This window comes from Populus alba, chromosome 8 (genome assembly GCF_005239225.2).
Source record: "Populus alba chromosome 8, ASM523922v2, whole genome shotgun sequence".
NCBI lineage: Eukaryota > Viridiplantae > Streptophyta > Magnoliopsida > Malpighiales > Salicaceae > Populus > Populus alba.
In genome coordinates, this window is record NC_133291.1 from 9,609,160 (window position 1) to 9,620,702 (window position 11,543).

An 11,543-nucleotide genomic window follows, 5' to 3' on the forward strand; every position below is an offset into this window, starting at 1 on the left:
ATGAAATAATTTCTTCCTATTTAGATTTAGACTAGATGTAGACCTGCGCTGTATTGCTAGAGTGATTTAAAAAAAAAAAATATTTGAAAAAATATTAAAATTTATTTTAAAATACGGTCACACAAAGTCAACACGAGTTAACCTATTAAATCATCGGCTCAATTGTGAGATTGGAATAACTCATCGTAAAAAAACAAAAAAATCACAAACATTTTTTTTTTATAAAAAAAAACAATTTCGAATGATGAAATCAATAAAATAAAATAAAATAGAAAAATAATGTCAACTAGTATTAATTTTTCAATCTTGTGACCTGGATCACTAAACTAGAAGCACCCTATTTGAAAAAATCCACAAGGCTCAATTCTCAACAAATCAACTATTAAAAGATGAAATTGAGAATAAAAAAACCAAAGAAAAGATCTAAAATAAAAAAAAAATTACAATTAAAAGAACGAGGCTCAACGTTAAAATAAAAAAATAAAATTAAAGAACAACTAAATTTGTTGATTGAATGGTGAAATTGAAAACAAAAGGCAATTTAACAAAAGGACAAACAAAAATGAAAAGAATGATAAACAAATTGAATAGTGAAATTTAAAACATATTGATTTTTTTATTAAAAAAACAAAAAACAAAATATTATAAATCAAGAGAATAAAAATCAAGTTAAAATCTCAATAAATAAGAGGATGATTCTGAATTTTTATGTGCTATATAAAATTTCAAAGGAATAGAGAGAATAAGGAAAAAAAAAAAAGAAGAAAGAAAGTGTCAAACCAGAAGAAATAACACACTACGATGATTCCAATAAAATGATGGAATGATATTTTTGTTTTTCAAAAATGATGCTTATGTCATCTAAAGAGGCAGCCATTTTTTGTTTTTTTTTTTTGTTTTAATTATATTCTATATTTATTAAAATATTAAATTGCCTCTTACCTAATTTAATTATAATAAAAAAAAAAATACAAAAAATTCATCGGGCTTAAAGATTTTTTTTTTTTGCTTTTAATGGTAATTTCATCATTTTATTGTACTTAAAAAAATATAAAATATAAAATTATTTCCTATCAATCTAATAATGACCAATGAATTTTATAAAAAGACCATATTATCTAATGATTTTTAATAAGAAATACAAAAATATTATTACACTCACACTTCCAAATACTCTTAGTTTGAAAATAAGAGGTATTTAACTTCGAGTGGTAACTCAACTGGTCAGGTTTTAAATTTGTTCCCCAATGATCATGAGTTCGAATCACCTTAGAGTTATTGGACTCTTACATTGGTCGTTAATTTCAAAACTTGTATGATTAATTGAGGTGTATATAATCTAACTTAGATATTCATATTAATAAAAATAAAATAAAAAATGAGAGGTATTTATTATACAACACATCTGCATCACTGGAGCAATTTTTTCTAAATAGTTCGCGAGGATGTAACTTAAAGTTTGAGGTTGAGAGCCATGAAATTATTTCCCTCCATCTCAGGGAAGGGGCATTTTTTTTTTTAATAAAAGGACGGGGACGGGGTTAAAATATTATCTTCCACTGCAATCGCAAAGTCTGTCCATTTAAAAACCCCCTCACCCCCCAATCTACAGAAACATGATTTATATATATATATATATATCATATATATATATATATGTATTGCAATCAATCAAAGACATGTCTTTTTTTGAAGGCGAACAATAATATAAAAAGAAAACTATATATTGAAAAAAACCCGACTGACTAATCAGCCCGCAGCATTCTCTGTGTAGAGATAAGGATGGGCTTGGCCCATTCCGATATATCTGTACGACACAAATATTTCCGATCAAATGGAAAATTGATTATTAAAACAAGCACCTGTATAAAAATGACGTTCCCAAGGCCAAAATGATCTTACATTGAGACAAGAAAACGAAAAGAATATTTCTTGATTATCATGATTAAACCTTTCACCAATCTAATTATCAAGAAGATTTTAAAAAAATGAACAAGAGTGGAAGGGTTTAAAAAAATTTGAATGTATTATTTCATTTGACAAAAATAATATCCTTTCTTTAATTTTCTTTTCAGACTCTATTTGTTTTTGTGTTTTAATTTTTTTTAAAAAAAAATTAAATTTTTTATTTGTTTCAAATTAATATTTTTTTATGTTTTTAAATTATTTTGATATGTTGATGTCAAAAATAATTTTTAAAAAATAAAAAAATAATATTTAGATGTGTTTTCAAATAAAAAACATTTTAAAAAGTAACCATAATCATACTTTTAAATAGGCCATTAATCTCTTCAATTTAAAAAGAGATTGGCTTCTATGTTTTTAATTTTATATGATTTTCAACTATTTTAATTTGAATGAATTTTCACTTTCATCATTTTATGTTTTTGTATCCGACAATTAGATAGATAAGAACTCCTTCATTTTTCCTTTTTCCAATTCTTTCACTTTACTCAACTCATCATTTCTTGTAACCATAGACTTACTAAACTTTGAAAATATTAAGCCTTGGCTACGTATTTGCGTTCGTGTTTCTTCAAAAACGCATGACAATACTATTTCGTTACAAATCATCAAACAATTAAAACACTTGGGTCCCACCATTTACATGCGGCTGGAACATGATTTTTTAAAAGCAGCAAGATACTGCTTTTTTACAAGTTTCAACAATGTTCACTAGTGAATTGCACTGTTCATGTGACTTCTTCTTCTTCTTTTTTTTTTTAGTGTTTTAATTTTTTTAATATTTTTTTTAATAATTTTTTTTTTAAAAAAAACTAGTTTAGAGTGAATTAAATTTACTTACATTGTGATGTGAGCAATATTTTTTTTTCCTGAAAAACTAGTATAAAATAAATTAAATTCATTCAATTTTATACCTGATAATGTTTTATCTAATTTTATTACATGCTCATAAAATTATAAAAACTGTAGTTCTTATTGGCTGAATTTTGTATATATTGGAATTATAAATAATTTAATGGAATAATAAAAAATATTTTATATAAAGTATTATTTATTTCATAATGTAATAGGAGTAGTTAATTCTACCATATTTAAATTTAAAACCATCAATATTAATATATATTTTTTAAAATTATTTTATAACCTCAATTTCAAAAGCATTATTAACTAAACACATTAAACTATTTTTTCTTCAACCTCAATTTCAACCACAGTTTTAACCAAACATCTATTTTTTCAAACCAACCTCAACTAAAAGTACTTTTTATAAAATAACTTTTTTTCAAACACAACCATAACGGCCACCGCAATACCAAACAGACTCTAATTCACGCACAGTCCTTCACCTTCCCACTCGCGGGTGCTTGTGATGGACACGACAACAGCTTCTGACATTTTAAAATTATAAATTAAATAGTAAATTATGTTACTATCCTCAACTTCTTCTTCTGTTTTAGTTATTTTCTTATTTTATCAAAAAGTCCAGACTCGGTCATACAATTAGATCATAGAATGTGCCTTGAATTTTTATTTTTTTACATGTATCATGATATATTGAGATGTAACTTGATAATGTAAAAATAACCCAACTTTTATCAAATAAAAATTAATTAAATAAAGATAATTTAAAAAATAAAAGATTAACATTAATAATGGCATATTTTTTTTTTAAATGGCATATATGTATCACAATTTTTTTTACGTAATGGCATGTTTATAAATCCTCATTTTAATTAAAATATATTTTACTAGTATTAAGTTGTTTTTGTTATTGGATTACTGTTATTATAGATTATAGTCTATTTTTATAATAATTTTTTTATATTTAACGTTATTTAAATTTGATGATTTTTAAATTATGTAAAATACAATTTTAATACTGATAAATATTTAATAAAGATGAATACTAATTAATATTAATTAATTAAAAATAAATATTAAAAGAGGATACCATTATTACGGCTCCAAAATTTACCCCTTTGTTTTTCCTATTCAACTAGAGAATTGCCCTCAACTAGGCAACTAGATTCCAATTGTTTTTATCTTTATGATAATTGAGAATATTAATTCTAAAATTAATATACAACATGCAAAGCCATTAACTAAGACGGTGGCTTGCCGGAGAAACTTAAAAACCGCAAACTTTTGTCATGGCACTGATTCAACAGAACAATAGCGATATCCATAAACAAAAAGGACAGCTATAAAAATTGACGTTGAAGCGACAGGGTTAAAGGACAGCATTTTGAATTTACGGGAAGATCATCAATGCGTGAAAGCAAACTCACGAGACCATCTCAAGCATCCAGTTCTAAAATTGAAAAACTTAGCTATGATTTCAACAAGGATCTGCCAACGCCTCCTAATTAATCATGCGAGCCTGAAGTGTAAACTTGACATGCATGCTGAAGGAGTTTTCGCACCCTGGAGAAGAAAAGCAAGGACGAGGAACTGGAACTGGATATAATAAGAAACTCACCCTTCTTCACTTCAAGAGTAAAGGTCAAGGATCAAAGAGAAGATGCAAGCACTACAGGCAGAAGTTCAAAAGTCAGGGGCTTCCAGTTCTGAAGATTTAGATGAACATACAAAGGAGAAGAGCATAGCGAAGATGAAGAATGATATAGAGTGGGAATTTTCAAAAGTCCAAGGATTTGAATGCCGAGACTGTGAAGTCAAAGGAACTTACCGGTCATGACCTGAAGGCTGCCGGTGGCGGCCAAATGACGAGTGACGAGACATCCAAATATTTCAGATCACATGAGATCTTCTTCTGTCGTTATTTTTTTGATTTACGTTGTTGTTTGGGTCAGCTTGTACGCACCACGACTAATTCCACGGCTCACTGAACATCCTGCAAACCCAATGAGCATATAAGATACCGTGAGGGTGACAGACATGCACGGTGAGATTTGAACTCAGGATGCAGAGGAAAAAAACAAGTTTTTTCAACCGCTGGACCAAGACCTCAAGTACTTTTTTTATCGCTATTTTGTTTAAGTAAGATGGATGATATATACATCGTATATCAAAATTGATGTAAGTGTTCTATTTTCTTAAATAAAATGGATAAGGAGGAGGACGATATAGCATAGAGTTCAAATTTTAATTTTTAATTTATTTTTATTTGAAAACACACTTTAAAACATTTTAAAGATCTCAATAATTTCATTTTTAATTGTAAAATATTTTTTCATCATTCTAAAAACTAAATCAAATGAAAAAACTTACTATTACAATCTATTTTTCTAACTTGTTTAAAGGATAAAATTATAATCATTGAAATTTATTTTTCAAAATGAAACCATTAACATGAAGAATATATATTTTTTTTTGTTAAAATATAGATAACCAAAGTCTTTCTTTCATCTACCACTTTTCAGGTAACTTTATCTTCCATTTTTTAAAATTTGAAGACCGAAGTAAAAAAAAAAAAAAAAAACATAAAATCACATGAACGAAAAAAAACAAAAATAATAATGAAAGTGTACTTTGCAGCCTGAAGTACAAGGAAACAATGAAATTCACTGTAGGCGAAAGATAGTGGGTGAGAGGGTTGGAGTTATTGATTCGTTAAAGTTTTTTTTATTTAAAATATAAAATAATATAATTTTATAAAAAAATATTTTTAATATTAAATAATTCAAAAATAAAAAAATAATTTTTTTTAAAAGACCTCAAAATGCTCAAAGAATAATATAATATAACACAGTATAGTAGTGATTTGTTTAAAAATATAATTACAGTTATTTTTTAAAGTGTTTTTTAATTTAGAAATTTATTAAAATAATATTTTTTAATTTTAAAAAAATTATATTTGAAATTAATGTATTAAAATAATTTTAAAATATAAAAAATATTAATTTAAAAAAAATAAAAATAAATAAATTTAAAATATAAAAACAAACCATTCTTAAATATTCACAAATTGAAACACGGTAGGACTACATCACGGCACTCGTCATTTGACTGGATTGATGTAGCCTGTAGGCACCACTAGCTTTGCCTAATCAGTAATCACACTGAGCGAAAATGAAATTTAAGATGCCTGTACTATATTAGTCTAAAAAGTTAATTTATTATTATTTTCTTAACATCGTTGGTTGGTTATGATTGACGCGAATCTAATAATTTCATACTGTAAAAATCCTCTCAAAAAGTAAAACTTGTATACATGTGCGTTTGTGTGATTTTCAGATCCAATAATATTTCTCAACATTCTCTTATGACCATTACAAGATTGAATTGCTTCTTAAACGTGTGGAGTACGCTATGCTACACGCACTAACGCTAAAGAGTTTTGAGTTTTCTATTCAAGAAACAACCAACAAAAATGGCTGGGCTCCAAGGTGGTCTGTGAATTGAAAGAAGAAATGGGTACACATCGCAGGCGAGAAGCCTGGTCTATGGCCCTGTCTCAATCCCGAGTGACATCAATAGGCCAAATTATCCTGCAGAGTGGTGAAGGTGACTTGTGATATAGTAAAAAGACAAAAAAGCATGGGCTATGTCAAGGTTCATGTGAATGTAAACTGCACAAAGCAAGCGTCAGAGATGGAGGTGTTATGGGAGTCCATCTTTACAATAAAATGAAAAGGAAACAGAGGGTGAAAAAACAATGTAAAGAATCTGACCCACGTACCATTCGACTCGGTCTTCTGGGGTACTCTCTCTCTCTCTCTCTCTCTCTCTCTGTGTTAAAGTTGGATGAGAGAGAAGTTTTAGAAATGAAGAAGTCGCAAACATTTGAGTGTATTTCTGTGGGGCTTCCCATCTTTGTTTCCTTGCTTTCTCTGTCTTTGGGTTTGCTTTTTCACCGTCACACATCAATTCTCTCTCATGTAGCTGTTGTCGATTGAAAGACTAGGAAAGAGCCCAAAATTCAACGTTCTGAGTGGTTTGCTGCATTATCTGCTTTTCTTTTCTTTTCCTTCTTTTTCTTCATTTATTTCATTCTCTGACTTATCTGACCTTTGCACCATCTTCTCCTTTTCTTCAACTTCTGCTTTCCCATAATTGTTCGCATCTCTCCCCAGTTATTCTTTTTTTTTTTCTCTACTTTCACCCCCTCCATAAGTGGTAAAATACCCACTTTGTTCACTCAAATCTTTTCTCTTTTTTTCTGATACTCAAACGGACTCTCTCTCCCCCCTCTCTTCCCAAAGCAGTACCATGTCCCTGAAGCACACTCAGAAATCTCAAGATACCATGTAAGGAACTTCTGCCGCCCATCTCATCACCCTTTTATTATCCGCTTCTTTTTCTGGTTTCTGAAGCTCTGTTACTTTCTTTGTGTTCCTTGTTCTTTTTATTTGGACAACTTCTTTTGTGTTATAATTAATCTTTTCTTTCTTTGAGGGTATAACATATCTACAAATTTCTAATCCCCCCTATCATCTAGTGTTTGTTCAGGTTCTTGAAATGTTTTTAATATGTATTGTGTTGTTGCTGATGTGGGGTTCTGTTGATGGCCTGAGGTTGAGCTCAATTATGTGCCTTTTTTTTTTATATATATATATAGTTGTTGATAATGTGGGGTTTTTGCTTTTACTCCCTTGTCTTTACCATGTTCTTGCACACAGAATCGGAGCGGCTAATCTGTAATGCCCTTTGTTTTGAATGACTGAGTCTGAGGCAATCTCTGCTGCTTGCACAAGCATAGAGCTTCTGTTCAGATTGAAAATGCATCAAACCATTCAACTAATAATTGTCTTTGCATCACTTAAATCATTAGTTATAGGTGCATTCTTAATTTCTTAAAATGCTTTTCCTAAATGTAGGATTGCTTGGTTTCTAACCTGAATGATGTGTCCTTCAATGTAACCTAGTCATTATACATTTTGATATGGGGTGGTGTTGCAGTTCTATTAGTTTTAGGTATCGCAAGGATTGATATAATCGAAGTCAGACGGTTTTATCTAGTTGAGTATCATTATTCACAAGTTGCCAATCAAATTCAGTGCCATTTGATCACAAATGTCATTTCATTAAGTAATTTTCTTGAGAGCATAGTTTAAAAAACTGCAGATGTTATGTCAAAAATGATCTAGTCTGGTTATGGAAAAACATTAAATGAATAATGCCTACGTTCTTCAAAGAATTATGCATGTAGACCGTGAAAATTCATGAATTGTGCTGGAGTTTGGGAGATCTGCTGCTTTACCATGTGAGATCAAATTTGAATAGTTGTGAGATGTTCTGCATCGGTTCAGAGGTGCATGGTTTTTACTTTCCATCACTTTAAGGGGCTAGATGGAAAAGTAATTTGAGGAAATGGTTTTTTGACCTTAACCGCTGCAATTTGGGTGGGGAAAAAAACATCTAAAAGCTCCAACACACTGCTAATTCTTTGCAAAAGTATTACGAAGTAGTTAGTATAGATGCATATATACATACATGTATTTGAACTTGTTTACAGAGATATACATATCACAGACACTAGGAATTAGGAATAACAACCCAATTAAAGTGTGAAATAGGAAGCATCTAGCGGTCGGTCCAGTGATATGGTTAATCATTCATAGGAATCGTGTGAGGAAAACAGACGCTCAAAATAACTGATGTGCTGCTATTATAGTGATACTTTATGATGTTTACTTAAGGAGAGAAATATTTATCACATTACAGCTTGCATATTCAATGCTTCTAATTATCCTTTGTACATGTAGTTGGAGTGTGAGAAAAGAAGCGAGGTGAGAAAAAATAAATATAAATTCCATCCCATTCCGTATATAAATGAGGAAAGATGTGGAGAGAAGGAAGAACTTTCAGTTGCTATTTCTTCTCAAACAGACTTCCTATTCCTCTCTAAAAGCTGAGACAATTGAAGAAAAACGAGAAACGAGAAATGAGAACTATGCTGCCTGTGGACTGTGCGGCTGTGAAAATTTTCTTCTATCAAGATTGATTTATCTTGGTGCAGTGCATTTCATGAACTTTCTTATGGTGTGCATTTTTAGATCCATTTTCTTACTCAAGATGTTAAAGAGATTGAAGATTAATCTTGAGTTCGACAGTAGAGGTCTTACTTCTGCTTGCAACTGATATTATGAGGTTAGTACTACTAATCGAGTCTGACTCGTACAGGTTTAGACTGATTAATTAGTTCGAGCCAGGCGATAGCAAAAGTTGTTGGATGTTAATCATCAGACAGGGCGGGATTTGACCAATTTGTTGTTTAGTATAAGTTCCTAAAAACTTGGATGGAATAGCATCTTGATTTGAACAATTGAAATGCTAAGTAGTTTCAAGCGCAGGAGTGAAGACGTTAACAGGTTGGCTGGAGAACTTACTATAAATGAGACTACAAATGGTTTAGATGCTGTCCACATGGACACAGCATGAAGGTCGCAGAAATACACCATTTTTATTGTAAGTCCTGATTAGCTCAGGAAATTCCCTTAGAAATTGAGGCACTGATTTAGAAAAGTTGAGGGAAGCTCTTATACAATGGTTGATCATGTGTACTGTAGGTTACTGGATGTCAGTGAGGAAGAGTGATAGCATTCAAGTAGAAGAGCCAGGGAATGAAGTCATCGATCTGAAAGTCAATTTGGTTTAAGTCATGAAAAAGGATGTGACAATGTTATGAGAGAAAGTATATAATTACTTGCTAAACATCTCATGGAAGATACGAGTTCGGCCATGAAAGCAGGAAGATGTAATTCCTTGCATGATTTGGTATCAAGTGAGTTGAATATATTTAAATGCTTCAAAGCATCTTATTTACTTGCTGATTCAGAGTAAGTCAGGTGTCCAAAATCCCTTTAGTTTCCTCTCCCAGTTGGAGAAACTTTGCCCAAAGTTTTGAAGTGATGAGATATTGGCTTGAATGGTTCCGAAGTTATGCTACTGTCTTGGAACGAGAACATTTTCGATGATGAGATAGCCTTGAGAAAATGATGAAAGAGAATAAATAGCCTTTCCATGGTATTATTACAATCATTAGGAATGAAGAAACAATATATTGGTCAGTTGATTTGTTCATGGGTCACCTCAACTGGTGTGGATTGTAAATTGTCATGATTGTTGTTTGTTCCTCATTGTTCTGGAATCTGGGGTGTGCTTTAGACATGCCAGGTAATTTGGACGAGTTAGAATCATTGTCTTGTGATGTGCTTCCACTGATTTGTTTTGCTTTCAAGGTAATGCAAACAGGTACTATATGTTTGCATGCTTGGTTTGTGGATACTGGATAGAGCTGACTGTATACATACTTCTTCCAATACTTTCCCGTTATTTTCTTGCTCACATCAAGGCTATTAATTGAATTCTTGTAAATGCAGGGGAAGCACTAGCCGGTTCTAAGCAGTTTTCCATTGGTAGTACATATAGACCAAAGTGCTTTACTGTTTCACCCAGTCATGATATCTCCAAAATCCAAATTGGATTTTGAAAACGATTTAGAAGTTAGTAGCCAAGTAGCATCCAACATATCTGTGCACGAACTATCCCCTGATCCCTCCAAGGATAGCACCACCCCTTCTTCCCATCTCACGGATCTCGTTAAGCATCAAGAGAATCCTGTGCCAGTTTCCCTTGACTTATCACTCCACTTCAACTCCAGTGAAATTGAGTTGAAAGGAACAGGTGAGACTAGCGTTGAGGTAGCTGCCCATAGTCCAGCCACAACCATCCCAAGAGTTTTCTCTTGCAACTACTGCCGGCGAAAGTTCTACAGTTCACAGGCACTTGGTGGCCACCAAAATGCTCATAAGAGGGAGCGAACGATGGCAAAGCGAGCCATGAGAATGGGAATGTTTTCAGATAGGTATACTAACTTGGCTTCTCTGCCACTTAATGGCTCCGCATTTCGGTCTCTTGGGATCAAAGCTCATGCTGCAATGCACCAGAGTATCATACAATCACAAACCCCTCCTGTTACAAGAGGTGGAGCTAGGTTTGAGCAAGGCTATTATGGAATGCCCGTGTTCATGGAAGATGATGATGTGGGTCCATACTGGCCTGGGAGTTTTAGGCAGGTTGGTGAGGCAGTTGGTGGTAACTCAGGTTTAGAGATGGCTCAAAGTCCGAATATGAATTTTGAAGCAAGAGCACCGCCACCAAGGACAGATTCATCAGCACCTGATCTTACTTTGAAGCTCTGAATTCCTTCTACTTTTTTGAATCTTATTTTTCTCCTAGACATACTACTCATATCACTTTTCACTTTGTACAGTCAGATATGCCAATGGCTATGAGCTTTCTAATTTTCATTAGAACTTCGCTCCCTATCTCTTTCTTATTATCATTTTTTTTCTTCTTGGTGTATTTTTATAGTTCCAACTATGTTGTTGTGCTCCTTATCTACAAGAATTTTGGAGGTCTAAATCAATGGAAAGATCTCGCAGTATATTTATATTTATATTACTGTGTTTTTATCTTAATTTTTATGGATTCAATACGCAATGGAGTTGTTTCTTTTGGTTTCTTGAAACAATTATTTTTTCTGGTCAATCACTTTTTGATTATCATCCAGGGAGTTGAATCTTCTCCTTCCTGCAGGACCATTCTAATGGGAGGCTGCTCCGCCGAGTCTGGTTACGAGTGGTTTGATCACCAAGCTCCCATGCCCACCT

The 11,543-nt window shown here is 31.9% G+C and overlaps 1 protein-coding gene across 2 annotated transcripts; it reads left to right on the plus strand.

The window, feature by feature from the left end:
- Window positions 1-6,695: 6,695 nt before the first annotated feature.
- Window positions 6,696-11,329, plus strand: LOC118054501 (zinc finger protein 4). 2 transcript variants are annotated; one of them, XM_073411146.1, is made up of 3 exons: window positions 7,204-9,336; window positions 9,438-9,652; window positions 10,251-11,329. In XM_073411146.1, exon 3 carries the CDS (start codon window positions 10,329-10,331, stop codon window positions 11,070-11,072), a length of 744 nt encoding a protein of 247 aa, XP_073267247.1. In that variant the 5' UTR covers window positions 7,204-9,336; window positions 9,438-9,652; window positions 10,251-10,328; the 3' UTR covers window positions 11,073-11,329. The 2 variants fall into 2 exon arrangements, with proteins under 2 accessions (XP_034922015.1, XP_073267247.1); XM_035066124.2 differs by lacking the exons at window positions 7,204-9,336; window positions 9,438-9,652 and adding an exon at window positions 6,696-7,175.
- The last annotated feature ends 214 nt before the right edge of the window (window positions 11,330-11,543 follow it).

Bases quoted from the DNA above. Each gene is read 5' to 3' on its own strand.
- LOC118054501 (XM_035066124.2), top strand. From the start codon at position 10,329: ATGATATCTCCAAAATCCAAATTGGATTTTGAAAACGATTTAGAAGTT.